The sequence below is a fragment of the Sander vitreus genome, chromosome 2 (assembly GCF_031162955.1).
Source record: "Sander vitreus isolate 19-12246 chromosome 2, sanVit1, whole genome shotgun sequence".
NCBI lineage: Eukaryota > Metazoa > Chordata > Actinopteri > Perciformes > Percidae > Sander > Sander vitreus.
This window is the reverse complement of record NC_135856.1, coordinates 27802370-27822329: the sequence shown is the minus strand read 5'-3', so window position 1 is coordinate 27822329 and position 19960 is coordinate 27802370. Positions and strand designations below refer to the sequence as shown.

Here is a 19960-nt window from a genome sequence, read left to right as displayed (position 1 = left end):
AACACTATAGCATTCAGAATGCATTAAGCTGTCCTGCCTTTATTTTCTTGCCAAGAAAATGTACCCATCTCTGCCACCGTTCACTTGTTTCCTTGCAATCTATTGGTCACGCTGCCTGTCTGTCTCAATTTAAGCCAATTGGACGTCACATTCCAGCAGGGCAGCTTATGATTGGTCGGACTGGCTGTCAGGGCAAACAGAAGCAGATAAACGGACATACACAGCTATTCTGTCCTCCATATTTCCTTCACTAAAGACCTTGTTTCCCTCTGTAAATCAGATGGAGCATCATCACTGATCTACATCTAAGTAAATCTGCACCTCACCGTAAGAACATGCAGTCAGGGTGTGTGTGTTTGTGTTTTCAGGTGTACATGTATATATCCAGGTGGGAGTGCGTACATCTGTGTTTGCGTGCATCGACATCTGTGTGTGTGAATGAAGAAGACACTATTCTTGACACAGAGAGTTACAACTAACTAAGCTGAGCCAGCAGTTGCCATGGTGAAAATAGATCATACATCATCACATGACCAAACCCCACCAATCCCAGGACAGAATGGAAAGCCACTAATCAGCGAGGCATAAAGTTGTCCGTGCCCGCGTCGTATGCAGCAACGTTTAACTCACACCTCTGTCTGTCTGTCCCTAGAAGGCAGGAGCCATGGGTCTCTGCTGTGTAAGTTTCTGAGGGTCCAGGGTTTCAGTGAAGGGCGGGGCTTGATAGGGGTTGGTTGTTACTATGGTAGCTCCATTGGCGATGGGGTACGGTGTAGCTCGAGCATTGCTGTGGGGAGGATCCAGGTGTTGCCATGTGAACAGGTTTGTGTTGCTGCCAGTTAAGAAGCGCCGCAGTGCGCTCAGCGTCAGTACAGTCTGTTAGTAACACACACACACACACACACACACACATTAGCAGAGGATGTTAGTTACAAATTGATTTGCATTAAAGATGCTTTTACAGCACTTTTTCACAGCAAGAATAAGAGTCTACAGCCAGGCTAGCAACTTGTGAAGTTGTGCAAAATACTAACATCAGTGTGCTAACATGCTGATGTTAAGCAGATATATAATGATTACCAGGTTCACAATTTTAGTTTAGTGTGTTGGCATGCTAACATTTGCAAGTATTTGGGCATGACCAAACATATTGGACAAATGAAAATGATTTCATCTGGTGAAGGCATTAGATGAAAAGTCAGGGGATCACCAAAGTCATTAGGAGTCATCATCTTGAAACCATGAATGTCTGCACAAAGTGTCATGGAAATCCATCCAATAGTTGTTGAGATATTTTAGTCTGCCATCACTAAAGTCCCTTCTTCTGTGTGCTAACGGCAACTCATGAAAGGAATTTATTTAAATCTCCTGAGCAGTGCCGAAAGCCAAGAGTTCTCATCCCCAAAGTGAACAGAAACATGGAAACAAAAGCAAAACCCATGACGAGGTTTACATGTTACATTACATTTCAGCAAGTTCTTGCAGTGGAAAAGAGCTGTTACGTAAACCTGGAAACATGCACAGTTTGGTTAAAAGTGCTGATACGCAAAAAAAAAGGAGGATTGAAAGGAGGCTTGAATAAAGAGACCAAGATATGCTGACTTTTCTTAGTATGGGTTATACTGCAAAAATGCTGGGTCCTCCATTTCCAATAATGCAACTTTAGAGCATCTTATATTATAATCTCCCTGCTTGCTATATCCCCTCGTCTTTAAAACTCGACTTGACATTATACAACTGTTTTCACAGGCTGAGTTGAACACCTCATGATTAGTAAACCAACTTTACTGTGTAAAATCGGGAGACTTTCCCTGAGAGTCAGGAGCCAAAGTGAAAGTAACATTGATTTGGCTCTCTGTCACGTACTATAAATCTATTGCAGAACAATTTACTACAGAACTATAGGGAGAAAAACTGACTTGGCAGACTAAAAAAAGAGTCTTTTGTAACATGCTGCAAATCTTTGACACAATTACAGCTTAACCTTTCCTCGTCCTCTGACAGTGAGATAAATGGCTGCTATTGGTTTGGTGGTAAAAATTGTTTCAACAGCCTCCATTGAGTTGTCAATGGATAATAAATCTGTTGGCCTCTGTGTGAACGGCAATGCTATCTGGCATTGCAATTCTTTTTCTAAAAAACTTTTAACCAGGGAAGTCTCGCTGAGAGCAGCTCTTTTTCAGGAACAATCTGTAAACATCCCCACAGTTACACACATTTCACACCTGGAAACTGCCACCGTCTGACCTCTTGGCTACTGAGCAGCTCAACTGGAGCGGTTATGGGTTAAGGGCCTTGCTCAAGGGCACCTTAATGCTTGTAATGAATGAAGTACAAGTCTTTCACTTTCCCCACCTACATTTATCCTGCTGGTCACTGGCTCAAACTCAGGAAACTCTTACCTTTAGGCCACCACAAAATCATGACCATGAATACATATGATTATAGTAGACAGACAGAGACGTGATTTTATCCCTTCCATTTTTCAATAATCTGTAAGTCTGTAATTCAAAACTAAAACTGAGTTTTTGCAGTTTTTGTTTACAGTCATACATAAGAGTGGATCACAGCTCATTGCATTGAGCATCTTGATGGGAAGGTATGAAGGGAGTGGTGAAATGAAGGGCTGATAAACGTGTGTGTGTGTGTGTGTGTGTGTGTGTGTGTGTGTGTGTGTGTGTGTGTGTGTGTGTGTGTGTGTTAGACTAGGGAGAGGGTGGGAGGGCTCTTTGGCAGGAGTCTCTGCTTGTCCTCCATGAAGAAAATGCTCTTAAATCTGTTCATTGCCTGCAGACACTGATAACCCTGAAATACACACACACACACACACACACACACACACACACACACACACACACACACACACACACACAAACATGATGGTGAAACACACACACACACACACACACACACACACACACACACACACACACTGAGACAGTTGTGCCAAGATGTGGTGGTTTTAGACACACAGGTATAAACATACAGACCCAGGTTAGGATGGAGAAGAAGCAGAAAGCGATGGTGGCTCTAGCGGCGTCGGAGCCCTGGGCCAATGGCAGCTCGTCTGGAGAGGTATCCTGCCACTGATTGGCCAGAAAACAGAAGCCAACGAACCACAGGAAGCTAGCAAGACCTGGCGGCGGGATAGGTGGGGCATGAAAAAAGGTAATGTGCATCATCTTTTAAATTCTTAAGAGAGCTTTTTCTGATTCTACTAGATTTTTCTAAGAGCTCTTAGAAAAATCTAGTAGAATCAGAATTTACTTGAATTATCTCCTTTTTCTTTGATATTCTTATAGAACCAATTAGTACTCATTATGCAAAGTGACCCATTTCAGAATCATATTATATTATTGAATTATAATTATTGATGCATTAATGAGATCATTTGAACTGTGGTATAAACTTTATGTGTTGGGTTCAGCTTGTGAAATTAGGGATCAATAACATTTGACCTTAATCTATAATATTACATTCTAATTAATTTGTAGATTATACTGTATGTTGAACTATTATTCAGAATCTGCAAAGTAACTGGTTATGTTATCAAATAAATATAGAGTTAAAAGTACAATATTTGACTCTGAATTGTAGTGAAGTGTAAAGCAGCAGAAAACTGTACTTAAGTACAGTACTTGAGTAAATGTAGTTGGTTACTTTCCACCACTGTATTTGTGAGTATATTATGTACCAGAGAAGACGAGGTCCAGCAGGACAGCACGTCTTCTGTCCTTGACGCTGCTGATGGAGGGGAAGTAAATGTCCAGAATCAGGAAAAAGATGCTGCCAAGGAAACATGCCACGCCCACGGTAACACCATAGTTACAGGCATCAGCATTGTTGTTGAAGACGCAGAGCAAACGCTCGCTGCCGATGTTGATGTAGCCCTCGTTCACGATGCAGCCGAACACCACCATGGAGAAAACCTGCAGGGAAAGACACGTGAGCTGGTTTATTATTGTAACAGGTAGAAGAGAATGAACTCACACTGGTGTATGAATGCATCTTATTCCTCCTACATGCCTCACACAGACACAGACATCACGGTCAACAGCTATTAGAAACAGTCTTCTGAATGAGGTAGCATTTTCAAAAACTCGCCACAGTAGGATCTGTGGATTATCCCAAGTAACCATAGACCATTTCTGAGAAGACTAACTGCTGTTGAGTTTTTCAAATGTACAACTACTTTTGTTTTGCTAAATTACCCAAAATTAGACAAAAACAAGTAACTAACAAGTTATTCTAGTTATAATAAGACAAAAATGTATATAAGAGCCTCTCAGTTGTGATGATGTACTGTTTTTTCTCTGTTTTAGATTATTGTAAATTGAATAATTATGACTGTTGGTCTGCCAAAACATTTGACATTTAAAACTGTGAAACGTTTATCAGTAGTTTGTTAACTGTTCATTTTAACACTATTTCTATATCAGTTTATATTGAGGCTTATGTTTAATAAAGTCAATTTGCAGACAATGAAAGTAACCCCAAACAGTGAATTGTGGATCACTTTCCTGGTCAGTAATCTATCTTTTCTATGTACCTCAGTTGTATTTGGTTAATGGAAGAAGTCTCAGTATTGGATATCTCGAGTCTTATCAAATAACACCAACACCATCTTATAAACCTCCATTGGCAAGTGTTGTGCAATGTGGGTGAACTGATCCTTTAAGAAATTTGCCTAATTCTCTTCAAAACGGAATGCCATTAGGACATCAATCTAGAGATGGACATGTCGCTTTTACTGTTCCTGCACAATATGTGACAATGGACTGTCAACAGCATGCAAAATAAATGTTTCATTTACAGATCTTTAGTGTGCTAGTCGAGTAATTGATTGGTCGATGGACAGAAAAACTATTTTAATAATTGATTCATCTTTTAAGCCATTTTTCAATATGTTTGGTTCCTGCCTCTCACTTGTGAGTATTTGCTGCTTTTCTTTGTCCTACGTGATAGTAAGCTGAATATTGTTAGGTTTCAGACTGTTGGTTGAACAAAACAATTTGATCATCATCACCTTTGGATTTAGGACATATTTGATGGGCTTTTTTATTTTTTTTTTTACTGTTTTCTCACATTTTATAGACCAAACAATGAATTAATCGAGAGAATCATCGGCATGATTAATCGATAATGAAAATAATCTCTTAATCTCTATGTACAGCAATTCACTTCAATGTCTACATGTCATATTCTTTATTGTAGGCTACTAATGTGTTCCGATTTATAATATCTGTTTTTTTTCTTATTTAAATGCTTCCTCTCTACTGGATTGTTTTGTTTTAAGGAGCACTGGAGAAAGAAAGAAAGAAAGAAAGAAAGAAAGAAAGAAAGAAAGAAAGAAAGAAAGAAAGAAAGGATTTGTTGTGTGCATCTGTTAACTTCCTATGCCTCCTTTAAAACCAAATTGTTCCCTCAGTGAACATTACATGCTGCTATATGGTGACTCACAGCTGCACAGTATCACACCAGAGAAAGACAGAGGGGTGTTACATTCTGGTTAGGGTGCATTCAAAACCAAAGCGTTCACATGTAGACACAAAGAGGCTCCAGATAAACATATGTTAATCAGATGCTGATCCTGAAGCTCCAGCCAGAAGCTGCATCACTGAAATGATTTCTGTTCATTAGACCGAGCTGAACAACAGAGATATAACTCAAAGATGCTGAACCTTTTATATATAAAAAAAAAAAATACTCATTTAGTATGAATCCTGGCTGGATAAAAGACACAAAAGCAAAGAGCGAGAGTCACAGACAATGTGAATGAAGAGAGACAGAGAGAGGGGGGGGGGCTCAGGTAGGCCCGTCCATTGATTCAGCCTACACGTTGCAGAGAAGGCTTACTTACCCACGACATCAGTCTGAGGATGGTTCGGGGATGCGTGAAGAAGGCGACCGGATCGAAAGCGACGCTCCCGGCTTTCCCGGCGCCGTACGGGCGCGCTGGATCCATCCCTCCGGCTTTGTGCAGCCTGACGCCCGCTGAGAGAACGAGAGGAGACGGTCAGGGAGCTGCGCGGAGCGGCGGCGTCCTCCTCCAGCCTCCGTGTGAAGTCACACCGCGTCACCAGGAGCAGATCACAGCTGCACCACAGAATTAACTGTCAATTATCATTATGTTTTTAAATTACATTTAGTGAATTGCTTTAAGTGTTCACTCCTGTTTTATTGTTTGTTTTTAAGGCTTATGAAGAGGATTTCTTTTGTCCAATGAGGAGATATAGCCTAACACAAACTATGCAAACCTAAATGACCCATATCAAGCCAATAATTTAAGGATGATATTTATGGCGATATTATATTATCATTTATCGACTCTCAGTGGCACCATATCGTGATGATACAATCGTTTGGTATTGATTCACAAAATTATGTTGTTGGAACTAATTATGTTAAGCAAAAATTGTGATCAAAAGATATTTAAGTTTTTGTTGTTACGTTACACATGTGAAGAGTTTTGACCAATGGCATAGCAGCAGGGCTGTAACCAGGGGATAAAGCCCCCAACCCCTTAAAAAGTAGCCTTTGTTGTTGATGGGATTTTTTTCTAGTTTATTCAATTGACTGTTCAATTACAATTTCTTTAATTTTCTCCAAATGACCATCTAAATGCTGTTTCAAAAGCAATGTCACACAGCGAGGAAACATGACGTCATCAATTCCTTGTTGTTTTTGGTCTTTTCGTTAGATTTGTTAACAAAAACCAAAACTATCACATAGATTTCTCAGAAACATAGATACATAACATCAACAAACATGTTGATAAGAATCACATTTTTTTTTAATGGACCAAGAGATGTAGGCACACTGAGCAGAACATGTAAAGAAAACATTTAAAGAAAACATTTGTCAGCGCTCTCTGGTGGACAGACTGTGTAATCCAGAGACAGTGTATCTACACTACCTCAAACATATTTTTGACATTTCTGTACTGCAATTTGTATGCTACTTATCAGCTAAAATATTAGCAAATACGATATATCTATATATCTATAATAAAATCAGCCGATGTTAACAACCATGCGGATGTATCGGGCGGGCTCGATATATAATTATTAGTTAGTCTACAGTTACATGTCAAAAACCTTTTTGGTTAAATAAATAAAAAGTCTTGTGACCTCAAAGTTTTTAACTGAAGACTTTATTGGATTTGATTGGACAGTCGAGACACACACAAACACGCACACTACTGTCTTTGTTTCTGCATTAAAGCTCGTCTTTGGTTTGGTTGGCTTTTTTTGCGTCTTCTGCTTTTGAGGCCTCAATGTACTTCCTCCTGTCTTCATCCTCCTGGAGACACAAAAAAGAGAAGTTTATTTTTAACAGAGATAAAAAAAGACTGCTCACACACACTCACATACACACGCAAACACACACACACACACACACACATACACACACACACACACACACACACACTCAAAACACTGCAGCGATGTTAGTGAGCCAATCATTTACCTTAACTCTGTATTTTTTGGCTTTCTTCATCTCTTTATCTAAAAACTTCACTAGGTCCTTTAACTTCCTCTTCCCTTGGTAAACCACCACCTGACAGGAACACAGATTTCACATACTGAACATTATTACCACAATATAGCCTACGTCAACTTTCCCCCCCACAGAGCAGAGATAACACATATAATTCCACATTTTTCAGCAGTCATTTGACAATAGTTTGCTTCTTTTATGCGCATGACTCACAGGAATGTGTTACAGTCTATCACACAAAAATAATCATTGAGATGCTCCATACTCTTTCAGCATATAGGGCAGGAAACAGGCAGAGTGATGGGTAGGCGCCCTGCATTGACATGTTGATGTCATTAGCTGAGGCATCGATGCGAGCGATGACCACGCCCTCTCGCTCCTTCAGGGCCTCGGCCAACTCCTCCCACAGTGGAAACAGAGCACGGGACTCCGGACTGTAGGGAAGATCTGAAATTCACATATTTCAAAGATTTTTAAGTATAGGTTACGAGTACAAGGGAAAAGAGTGGAAAGCTGTGCAAAACAGTAGATTATGAAAACAGTGTCACCCAGGGAGCATTTTGAACGTTTTTGAACGTTATGGTTAGGGTTATGGTTAGGGTTCATGTGTCATGACAGCGTCATGTGTGCATGACAGTGTCATGTCACTCTTGTGTAGATACCTTCAAGTAAAGTGTTACCCAATGTTTACATGTAACCTTAATGTTACAATTTCAACCAAATTTAGCGCAGTATTAAAGTGTTTTTTTTACCTGCAAATTACTAAAACTCCAAGCTTACTGGGTCAGGCTTAAAGAATACAAGAGTGTATTTACGTACAGAACAGGACAAAAACAGTGTTGTTGGGGTTAAATGCGACTTTCTCCAGAGTAATTCCCACTAGCTCCTTCACCGGCTGTTTGTCCCATCCTTCAGGTATCGGTTCACTCTGCATCTTAGGCTGTAACGTCAACAAAAACACATTATTTATATCAGGGATGAGTTGTTTCTCTAGTTCTTGTTACATAGTACAGTAAATGGGAATGAATGTTACCTTAGCCTTGCCGTCTAGGTAGGACTGGCAGAATGATTTTATTGTCTGTACATCCAGAGTGTCAGAGGGCAGGTGATAGGTGACATGGTCGGTCAGGTTGACCAGGCGGATCAGAGGAGCTTCGAAACTCCGAACTCGGAAGTACTCCATCAGCCTGCCGTTACGAGGCTCATCCACGTCCACCCACACAAACAAAATCTGAATACACACACATGCAGACGTGAAGTACTCCATCATCTTCTAATATGTGTTGCAATGCTGCTGTTTGAAATAACTTGTTTGGTTTCTACCTTCAACCTGAATGCTTCTGCAGCGCCGTTAAAGGCAGAGTGGATCTCCTTGAAGCCAGCAGAGCTTTTGTTGACAAAGAGGAGGGCGTGGTTTAACACAGGTGATGTTAATATCTGAGTGGCTGTCTGCAAGAGAGAGAATAACATACAGTTAATACATCTCCGTTAACAAGATGAGGTTATGTCAGTGTGACTGAATATGCATTTAGCATTTTGCTATACAGTGACTTGCCCTGGAAAATGTCCTTTTTTACCTTTGTTAGCTACCTGTATGTTGTCAGAGTGTTTTTTTTTTCAACAAGATCAACAAAATATCTCTTCTTTTTTTTTTGTCTAGTTTTGTTTTTAAGTGTTTGCCATTCAAAAAGGTCTCCAGAAACTTCTCAAAAAAGACTTTTTGATGAAAAGTGACCCCACATCTGTAACTTGCAAATTTTGCTGCCTAAAAGTGCTCTATGAGCTCCTGCATGACGTCACTTCTGTTGACGTACCAAGTAAATACCAAACAAAACAGAGCAAGCTCGCCCCTCCCGCCATGTTTCCGTAACTGTCATGAATAACTGACTGTCACTAACCCCCACCCCCTCCCCCAACCATCTTGTCGGTCATTGGCTGGAACGTGGTTTGTTGTATTTTGGTGCACAGCCTGTACCCCTAGTGTTTGTTTGACGTTTAGGACCCCTGTATTGTCTCCTGAGACCGGGCTTTTTCACAGTGTGTTCAGGGGGCAGGCAGCTAGCGGATCAAGGAGAGATGCCTACGATTTGAGACAAAATTAAAATAGTGCTGAAACCATGCAGGAACTCATAGTGCACCTTTAAGGTCTATTACAACTAACTTGTAAACATTTGCTTTTAACATCGACCTGTCAGGGGCACAGGGAGTGAGTGTTTAAGTTGTAAAATCCACAATTTTGAGTACTACAGATTACTTACTTAATAATTCAAAGTTAACCCTTAAATGGAGAAGAACAAAGACTTAGTTAAGAAAAGTCAGTTAGTGTTTTTTCCTCAATTTACCCATTTTCATTACTTTTTTCAAAATATGACTTTAATTTAATTTTAATGTTTATATCTTTAGGATGGGTTGACCATTAAGTATGCAGATTTTAAATATGAGAACAAAATCTACAAAATCAAGTAAAATGTTAGGCCTAATGTGCAGGGAAAAAGTATTTGACCTTCAGATTTTCCTCCGAAAAAGACGGTTGATTGGAAGCCAAAACACAAACTTATTATAAAGACTATAGAAATTTCTCAATATATTAATATGGGGAAGTAACCAATCTCAGTGAGTTTAAATAAAAAAAATTAAAAAAAAACAGATAACATTTACTGACTTGGGAGTAGTTATACGGTTGTTTGTGAAAATGTACCATGCATCTAATACTCTACCTGTCCGGTGTACTCAGTGACTGGGTCCATCTGGTAGACAGTGATAAAAATGATCAGCATCTCTTTAGATGTCTGAGGCATCATTTTGTAAGCCTGGATGAGCTGAGACTGCAGCAAACACACAAATAGACACACGCACACACACACACACACACACACACACACACACACACACAGATAAAAATGTAATGAATTAATTCATGTATTCTACCAACTTGATGTGATGGTTTAATTATTTAAATCCCATCTCTTTTATCCAAAATGCCCAGAAATGTAAATAATTAAGTCAGCACCAAGAAAGCACAGAGACGCAGATACAGCCATTTGTCGTAGGTGTATATTGTACTTAAAGTACCTTTTTGAACAGCAGTACAACATCATGTTGGAGACCGTATTTGGTGATGACTTCATTGTTCTGTGTCACAGTAAAGTTAACATCAGGAAGGTCGATGGCTGCAGTGTAAAACACCTGGACGTACTCATGGTTCAGCTCCTACACGCGCACATAAACAAAAACACACACACAACATCTGTTATTCAGACAATTGATAACAGTCACAACATACTGAGAAGCTGGAAAATTGAACAGTTGGTATTCACCTTAAAGAATCCAACCACCGTCAGGTCCTCGGAGGCGTCTAATTGGCTCAGATCAGCGATGAGGTCAGCAGCAGACCCAGCCCTCCTTTTCAGCCAAGTCAAGATGGACGCCGAGCTCTGAGGAACTTAATCACAATCCCAAATAATATTGAAGAAATATTTTTTTGGAAATAATTACTTTCTTACCGAGATTTAGATAAGAAAATTGATTCCACCCTGGCCTCTTAGTTAACCTTTTTCTGTGCGAGGTATGCTACTGTAACTGTAGGTCATTTAAAGTTGACACTGAGACTGCAGTAGCAGTATACTACGGTGGCCCTGAAGTGCAAATCACAACAGCAAATAGAAAAACGCAACAGCAAATCATAAAACACAACGGCAAATAGAAAAACACAACGGCAAATAGGAAAACACGACAGCAAATATGAAAACACGACAGCAAACATGAAAACACGACAGCAAATAGGAAAACACGACAGCAAATATGAAAACACGACAGCAAATATGAAAACACTTCAACAAATGAAAACACAACGGCATTAACTTCTACCATAAAAGGTAGGGCCTATCTAGTAGAGGGTGGACCCTCCTGATTGGACAGACGAACTGTCTGTCTTTGAACAGGAAGGAGAGGTGAAAAACACGGAAAAGCGCCTACTTTTAACAGAGAGACAGTCCGTCTGTCCTTTCAGGAGGCTCTGTCCTCTGCTAGATAGGCCCTACCTTTTCCGGTAGAAGTTAATGCCGTTTTATTTTCATATTTGCTGTTGTGTTTTCATATTTGCTGTTGTGTTTTCCTATTTGCTGTCGTGTTTTCCTATTTGCCGTTGTGTTTTCCTATTTGCCGTTGTGTTTTCATATTTGCTGTCGTGTTTTCCTATTTGCTGTCGTGTTTTCATATTTGCCATTGTGTTTTCCTATTTGCCGTTGTGTTTTATGATTTGCTGTTGCGTTTTTCTATTTGCTGTTGTGATTTGCACTTCAGGGCCACCGTAGTATACACTTTACACACGCTTTTTGAATGAATGTGTTATGGTCTAGAACTGGGCTACTATTACTTCTATTAACTCCAGCTCCATTCATTTTTGGCTGATATTAATGTACGTATAAAGGATGTACTATATGTTATTTGGACATACCAGGACATGGCACAGGGTTGTTTTTATCTCCAGAAAGGTACAGCCTGATTGTGGCGAGGCCTGTCACATTGAGCTCTTTAGCCAGGTCCTTCTCCTTTGCCACATCAACCACGGCCAGTTTGACCTCTGACCCCTGGAGCTCTGCAGCAGCATCTTCGAACACTGCTGAGATACGATGGTCTTCTCTGGACAGAGGAGCAGCTACACACAGAAACAGATACACACGGTAAGCAGTGGTGGAAAGTAACTAAGTACATTTAGTCAAGTACTGTACTTAAGTGCAATTTTGACGTACGTGTATTTTAGTTTTACATCCATTTTCTGCTACTTAATACTTCTACTCCACCACAATTCAGATGCAAATATTGTACCTTTTACCGTACTATATTAATTTGATTACTTTTTTAATTTGATGACTTTTATTTTCCAGATTCAGATTACTACAAAATATAACACAGGCTAGATATATTATGGTATCATTACTGCACATAAATAAAACTCTACCCAGCAGTAAACGTATATAAAACATATATGTAGATAAATTAAAATTAGCTCCACCTTTACCAGCTGCAACAAATAAAGTGATTATAAAGTGACACATTAAAGCACCAATAATTATAATCCAATAACATAATATATAATTCTGAAATGGGCCATTCTGCAAAATGACTATCTTTTACCTATGCTACTTTAATAATATTTGGATGCTAATATTTATTTTAAATGCATGACTTTTACTTGTAAGAAAGAATTTCTACAGTGTGGTATTGGTACTTTTAAGTAAAAGATCAGACTATAAGTGAATATAAATAAGAACATGATGATCATTTAGTTGCTCTTATGATGTCATTTTTATGCTTATATATCATTTATAATAATAATTTATATGCTAGACTATATAAATGTGTCAAACGTGTCAAGCTCAAGCTGCGTGTGTCTTTGTGTGTAACTTACAGAAGTGCACCAGCAGCTGCTTATATTTTCTCAGTGCCTTGTTGAAATTTCCTTTCTCCAGCTGTAAAACTCCATCTTTCTCAGGGAATGATTTGTCTGCTTGTCGGTCGGGTTGTTTGTCAGCGACGACAAACACACAGAGGCAGAAGGCTGTCACCCCAAGCAGCAACTGTGTCCTCATGACGGTTCACCTACAGACTGAAACTCTGGACACTGGAGCAATCTTGATGGGAAGGTATGAAGGGAGTGGTGAAATGAAGCCCTGATAAACTGTGTGTGTGTGTGTGTGTGTGTGTGTGTGTGTGTGTGTGTGTGTGTGTGTGTGTGTGTGTGTGTGTGTGTGTGTGTGTGTGTGTGTGTGTGTTCCAGTGCTGAGCTGGTGATTGTGAATGCTTTTGTTATCTGCCAACTAGACCCACCGGTCTGTAGCTGATTAACTTTCCTATCTGAGCCCTGCTGTATCTCTGCTATTGGCTGCTGCTCATATCAAGTATATCACTAATATCTAAATGCCCTTTGTCTAACACTATTAGCTTCAGCAAGGTCAAAATGGAAGCATACACACTCATTAAACACACACACATTATGCTCAAACATATGCAAAATTCACCCACTTGCTCAGATGTTAGAAAAATAAAACAACCTCGCAGCATTGTCAACCAAGGCCGTCTTTATTTTCCTATCAACATGATAGAATGATAAATAATAATATAACAATATTTCGATTTAAAAAAGAGTCCAACTTGGCAGGGGTACAGCAACGGCAGGTAAAGTGCATAGATTCAGCAGCACAGGCACCGCACATATGCTATAGCTAGGAGACAGTAGCTTAACATTAAGACAGCTAGCCTGGCTCTGTCCAAAGGTAACCAAGTCTGCCAACCCGCATCTCTTAAGCTCACTAGTTAACATGTTAGTTCTTGTGCAAAAACCTTATGTAGATTATATCTTGTGTAAAACCATGGGTATTATTGCCATGTTCACGTCATGTCATGTCATGTCGGAAAAAAAACGTTCAGTGGTAGTTACATCTAAATAAAAATCCAATATTTACACTAATACAATCAATTCAGTGAAAATACATGTTTTCATTTTTTTCATAAATATATTGAACTATGGCATACGATACAAATCTGTTTAGAATAGGGTAACTACTTAGACTCTTTAACGTGTAGTTATGGTGGTTATTTCCATGTACTAATATGAATAATTAAGGTGTTAGTTTTACTGCCCTAACAAAGCTAAATAGTATTTAAGTAACCTGTGTTCAATGTGCAGGGCCTTTGAAAGAATAATATTGCAGAAAAATGCATTAGAGCTAAATCAAGCTAAATCAAATGTTAAATCAATGTGTTTTCCAATAGGCATTGTTTGCTTAAAAGAAAATCATGTCTGGCATTCAAGTCAGGACAAGTTGCCCCCTTCATCATAAAAGTAAACATGAATGTTAGAGTTATATACATTAGAAAAAGACAAATAATACAGATTTTGTTATTTTAGTATTTAAATATAGAAAATACAATTGTATGTACAATTGAATGGAAAACAAAACAAAAACCACGAATTAAGTCCCTGGACTGGACATTATCTTGTTCTTTATAAATGTCTGCTGTTTAGTCTGTGCTCTGTAATGTTGTAAAGAATCCTGCACACATTTGGTAAAATGCACATGCAGGGATGGATTCAGTATTCTCTTTCTCTTCATTGATTTGTATTAAAACTCCCACAGTACATTCTAACAAAGGGTCAAACGTCAACTTTTTTCTATATGTATATTTAAAAAAAAAAGCTCATGTGCTGTGCTTTACAATGTAAAAAAATGTGTCAAAAATCTCAAAGAAAGATCATATAGAAAAAATGTAATATTTTTTGTATCATAAACTCACCTTCTGTAGGTTATAAGATAAGAATGTTGTTGAAAAGCAGCGGCGAGTTAGAATTCCGACAGATGTAAACTCTGTCAAGTTTTGTTAGCCACAAAAAATCATATAAAATCGTCAGTATAGAAACCTCTCAAACGGCAGAAGCCACTCCTCTGTCCATCTCTATGTTCAGTGTACTGTAAATACCTTAGATTACACACACTTATCATCACCTAAACACTTGCATGCTTCCCTGTGTGCTTATGAAAAACTGTAATGTATCTATGTTGTGACAAAAATATGAGTGGTATGGGGACAAGGGGAGCCTTATCAATCCTGTCATCTTCTGTATATGTGCAGATGCTTTCCACACTGTGGGCAGGAATGATGTGCATCTTGTAGACTTCGCATCCCAAATGGAATCAGACAGCAACCACAGATAAACCTGAAAAACACACACACATGCAGGGACAAAATACAGAGATGACGCTTTGTTAAACCTGGTTTAGCACTCTGATTTTAAATGTTCATGCATGTGTACGTCTGTGTCTCACCCCATCAGTGTGATAAGCAAACACATCCACCAGGCAATCCTCCCAGGCACGTATGTGACTTTAGAGGTGACAACGTGGTGGCAGTGTGGGCAGCATACCAGACCAGGGATGTCTCCCAGATGTGTAATTAAGATGGGAACAGGCTGTGGTTGCGTTACGACTACTGCTGGCTGGGTTTGTCTGCCTCCATCAGAAGATCCAACTGGCATTCAGAGGGTACAGGAAGGACAGAGCAGGATATCATGAACAAAACTAACATGAAATTTATTTTCACCCATTGTTTTGTATACAAGAGCAAGAGTAAATATGTAGCTTACTTTGTGTAAGTTGATAGGTTATGAGTCCAGTGTTTTGTGAAGGGGATGTCCCAGCAGTTGGCAGAGTCAGTACAGGAAAGTAATCTGGCTGGGTTGTTACTAGAAAAAAAGTAAAACGTCCACATTCAATTTGTAAATTTTCCAAACTCCAGAGTAAAACAGTATTTTTCTTCCCCAAATGCAGCGTTACCAAAACAGCATCCAGAGTGTATAATCTTAAAACTCCAGCATGGTGTTTCAGGGGTAAATAGACTGCAGTACAGTACCACCTTTCTATCTTACTGGACAACACGCTTTACAATTTGCCTTTCATTCACACACACATTCATACATACATACATGGTGGCAAAACGTTGGCGCTGGTCTGCCCATTGGGAGCAACTTTGGGCTCAGGTCTTGCTTTTAATTAAAGGGGCCACAGCCACCTCTAAACTGTTAAACCAAGCTTTAACAAAACGATGATGTAAACCAGCCCAGTGAGGGTAGGGGGATGTGTGCCAGTAAAGCTAAGAAGACAACCTTTAGTAGCCTATAACTTTCTCTCTAATTGCTTATTTAAAATGCCCACACGGCTGAATACACAGCAGAGCCGTTTCCATTAATCTGTATTTATTTTTATTTTGTCGGAAGACATCTGGAGCATGAAAAATAATGATTTAGTCAGGTGGGTTGTCTGTCCCACTCCTCACCAGATGTTCTTTTGTTTGCCAACTGAAAAAAAGGGCAAAGAAGAGATGGTAGTCTTTTTCACGATGTTTCACTTTGGATGGATGTCTCTACAAATAATGACACCTGTTCTCGTTTCCATAAAGATATCCACAATAAAACAACTAAACAACAGCAAAACAGCAAAATCTCTTCTTTACTTTGCTCAGTCTCAGCTCCTTAAAACTCCTTTCTGCCCACTCCTGCTTTCTGTAATCCCCCATACTGTGTTTGAATTTTCAGATGTATCCATCCTGCATACTGTTTTCAGAAAGATTAGTGCTCGGAGACAAAGAAACAAAAGATGTCTGTTCAAATTTAGCCGGCATGGTAGGTGTATTTTCAGTGCCACCTGATGAGAAGAAACAGGGAAAGATGGAGCAGTGGGATTTTATCTTACCTGCTTCTACATAGGTGGGAGGAGGTGTTGAGGGGGTGCCCAGACCAGTAGGGTGGAGAGTGGCCTCCTCATATGAAGGTGGTTCCATCAGGAGATCCACCAATCAAACAAGAAGCTAATGATAATGAGAAGATACAGCAGATAATTAAAATAATGTGTAATCGACACACAAAGACACACTCTTGCACATCAGTGAGGACCTCTCCTGGACAACAAACACTGCATCACTGGCCAAGAAGTTGCAGCGGCGCCTCTACTTCCTCCGCCAACTGAAGAGAGTGAGATCCCCCCCCCACCCATCATGTGCTCCTTCTACCGGGGAACCATCGAGAGCATCCTGTCCAGCTGCATCACTGTGTGGCACAGGAGCTGCACCGTCTCCAACCATAAGACTCTGCAGCACATAATGAAGGCTGCTGGGCGGATCATTGGTGTCCCACTCCCCTCACTCCTGTACATCACCCGCCTCACCCGCATAGCAACCAGCAGTGTGGGTGACCCCAGCCCCCCCTTACACAGCCTCTTCAGCCTCCTGCCATCTGGGGAGAAGGTACCGGAGCCTCCGAGCCTGTTCTAAAAAATCAGTACAGCATAGTATCGCAATATTTTCTGTGGCAATACTGTATCGATACACAGACGCCAAGTATCAATCTTATATTATATGTGTATTGGTCAATGTGTCTGCTTGACAATCCCATTTTGCAGCAATACAATAAAAGTGAGATGAACAAACAGAGAAATGTATCTTTTTAGATAAAACAGATTTTGACAGAGTTTCCTTTTGGGGACATCATTTGAAATTGAGAAAAATTTGAAGTTGGAAAAAATGTAATAAATTGCAATACATCGCAGAATATTGTAATATGTTTAAAATCGCAATAATATGGTATCGTGACGTAAGTATCGTGATTATATCGTATCGTGAGGCCTCTGGTGATTCCCACCCCTTCTCACCAGGCTTTGACAATTGACAATAAAGTTGACTTGACTTGCTGGTATTTACTGTAGCAGGATCTTAAAAAACATGTTACTACAGTATAAAAATGGACTTGGCTTTGACAAAATTCCTGCGTCAATTAGCAGATGTAATTTGCTCAGTTGCCATTGAGACGGTTCGGCTGTCAAGTGAACAATGTAGCAAAACCGGTCACAGCATGCACTCGGAAGGACTCAAAAAAGTCATGGAGGTGTCAGTGGACACCGGCAAAAATATCAAGAAGGACGTTTACATCCTAATTTACCAGAGACCAGCTTTAAAAAGGGTTTAAAAGGCTGGTGAGCGGAACTTGAGTTAAGATCATTTTATCAAACAACAAACAATTAGTTTTGGGGATGTAGATCCAGATCCAGTTGTGGAATGATTTCATAACATTGTAATGAAGGAACATCTTACTGTTTTCTAATTGTTGCATGGAAAGGATCAAGAATATTTATCGCATGATTGTCATCTCCTCCCTCCCCTGCTATAGATCAAACAACAGAGAGGTATGTGAGAGGTGCCAGTCTGACCTTTCACCAGAGCAGCAGAGGTTTAAAGTGACAGACACTTAAACAGACACTGCAGCATAACGTTATAGTTATTTCAAAGTAAATATCCTGTCAAGTTTTGAACATTTCCTTAAGTACTTTCAAAATTAAAATGTAAAAATCATCACAAAAACATGGGCAATTTGATCTCCTTGTCTGGTACAAATTACTGTATAGAATAAGTAACATTATAAAATCCAGAGCACTTGATATATACAGTAATACAAACACCATAGAGTAGATTCAGAGAGAATGTCAATACAAATTTATATAATATAAATATATAACATATTTTTTTCTCTTATTAACTAGTTGCTAGTAGCCAAGGAGGACACGGAGGATTCAAAAAACATGATGGACTCTTCAGAAGAGGTAATTATCGTCACTCGAGTTTCTGCGCGTGAAAGTCACCGGACGACACAGTCTGAACATAGCCATACTGAGAAATACAGAGAGAGTTGTGTGGAGCTGATAGTCTTAATTAGCTTTGTAGCAACTCATTTGGCAATGGCTTGAATGTAATGAACGTTTGTTAATATCCAAAAAGTTACTCACTGAAGCTTTAAGGAAATGTACTTAGTTACATTCCACCATTGTATTTTTAAAACAGGTCATACTCGTTATCATCTTAACACAGTTCAAATGCTCAGTTAAACTCGTACTATAAATTGAAATCAACACACTGTCCTTACAGTATGAACACAGTTACATCTTGAATCATGTAATTCCCTGTCACCATTTCTCCAAAATATGTTATCATGCCAATAAGTCACCTTAAACAAACAGTAATTTTTAACAGTAATTCGAGCTCACATGGGACTTCTTTTCTAACATAAACAAGACACATCCAAAACTGTGATCCAAAGAGGCGCAGACCTGCCTCAGTCATAAACACACTATCTGAGAAGAGAAGTACGTGTCCTACTTCACTTATTAAACAGTGTAATGTGTGAGATAAATCAGAGCAGTGGTCTTACCTTACAAATGAGGAAGCTCGGCTGGCAGGAAGCAACAGATCCCATGTGTGGCAGAAATGACATCACAGCCTGTTGAACCTGTTTTCCTCTGGAATTAGAAACATTTGACTTCTCACAAACTGAAAACCAAACCCTCTTTACCCGTTTCCCTTCTACGAACTGACATTCTTCACTGCCTTCCCTCATGTGATTATTCCAAATCATTCTCTGGTAGCACTTTATTTACAGCACAGCAGTTACTGGTAATCTGCAATATTTGCTTAGCATGTATACATTCTTTTATTTACTATTATTATTTTAAGAAAATGAAATAAAATCAAGTATGTCAACATGAAAGTATTTACTGAATAACATTACATTCATTTTGCTGATGCTTTTATCTGAAGCGACTTACAATAAGAGCATTCAACCATGAAGATACCACCCAAAAAAATTCAGGAATCATGCAAGTAAATGCAAAACTGCTTCAGGTGCTACATTAAAAACATTTTCCAGCCAGCACAGTAAACAGTTGGGATTTTGTTAAGTGGTAACTGGGTCCCCCTTCCAAGGCCCAGGCCCATGCAAAGGTCTATGGGGCTCGAGTGGGTTGGATAAGGGGCCCATTTTGGAAAATTTGGTCGCCCTGTCCATATTTCCTGACAGTGTGCCTGCGGCTGCCCCCTTGTAGTGGAGGAGTAGCAAGCCGTTTGGCAGTAGCAAAGTGTA

The 19960-nt window shown here is 39.5% G+C and overlaps 3 protein-coding genes across 5 annotated transcripts; all 3 read right to left on the bottom strand.

Moving 5' to 3' along the window:
* Positions 1-648: 648 nt before the first annotated feature.
* On the bottom strand, positions 649-5966 carry LOC144530392 (synaptogyrin-3-like). The gene is made up of 4 exons (XM_078269953.1): positions 5861-5966; positions 3695-3929; positions 2991-3136; positions 649-876 (listed from the first exon to the last, which is right to left on the bottom strand). The coding sequence occupies exons 1-4, from the start codon at positions 5963-5965 to the stop codon at positions 649-651; spliced, it is 714 nt and encodes a 237-aa protein (XP_078126079.1). The 5' UTR covers position 5966.
* Positions 5967-7152: 1186 nt separating this feature from the next.
* On the bottom strand, positions 7153-13108 carry LOC144526383 (protein disulfide-isomerase). Its single transcript, XM_078263826.1, has 11 exons — positions 12911-13108; positions 11957-12157; positions 10818-10942; positions 10573-10710; positions 10218-10325; positions 8824-8949; positions 8534-8731; positions 8320-8440; positions 7766-7947; positions 7471-7560; positions 7153-7302 (listed from the first exon to the last, which is right to left on the bottom strand). Exons 1-11 carry the CDS (start codon positions 13089-13091, stop codon positions 7219-7221), a joined length of 1554 nt encoding a protein of 517 aa, XP_078119952.1. The 5' UTR covers positions 13092-13108; the 3' UTR covers positions 7153-7218.
* A 449-nt stretch (positions 13109-13557) lies between these two features.
* LOC144526356 (lipopolysaccharide-induced tumor necrosis factor-alpha factor) lies at positions 13558-19353 on the bottom strand. 3 transcript variants are annotated; one of them, XM_078263783.1, is made up of 5 exons: positions 19253-19353; positions 16749-16863; positions 15644-15742; positions 15327-15528; positions 13558-15217 (listed from the first exon to the last, which is right to left on the bottom strand). In XM_078263783.1, the coding sequence occupies exons 2-5, from the start codon at positions 16834-16836 to the stop codon at positions 15112-15114; spliced, it is 495 nt and encodes a 164-aa protein (XP_078119909.1). In that variant the 5' UTR covers positions 16837-16863; positions 19253-19353; the 3' UTR covers positions 13558-15111. The 3 variants fall into 3 exon arrangements, with proteins under 3 accessions (XP_078119909.1, XP_078119924.1, XP_078119916.1); XM_078263798.1 differs by lacking the exon at positions 19253-19353 and adding an exon at positions 19089-19233; XM_078263790.1 differs by lacking the exon at positions 19253-19353 and adding an exon at positions 18142-19023.
* Between the last annotated feature and the right edge of the window lie 607 nt (positions 19354-19960).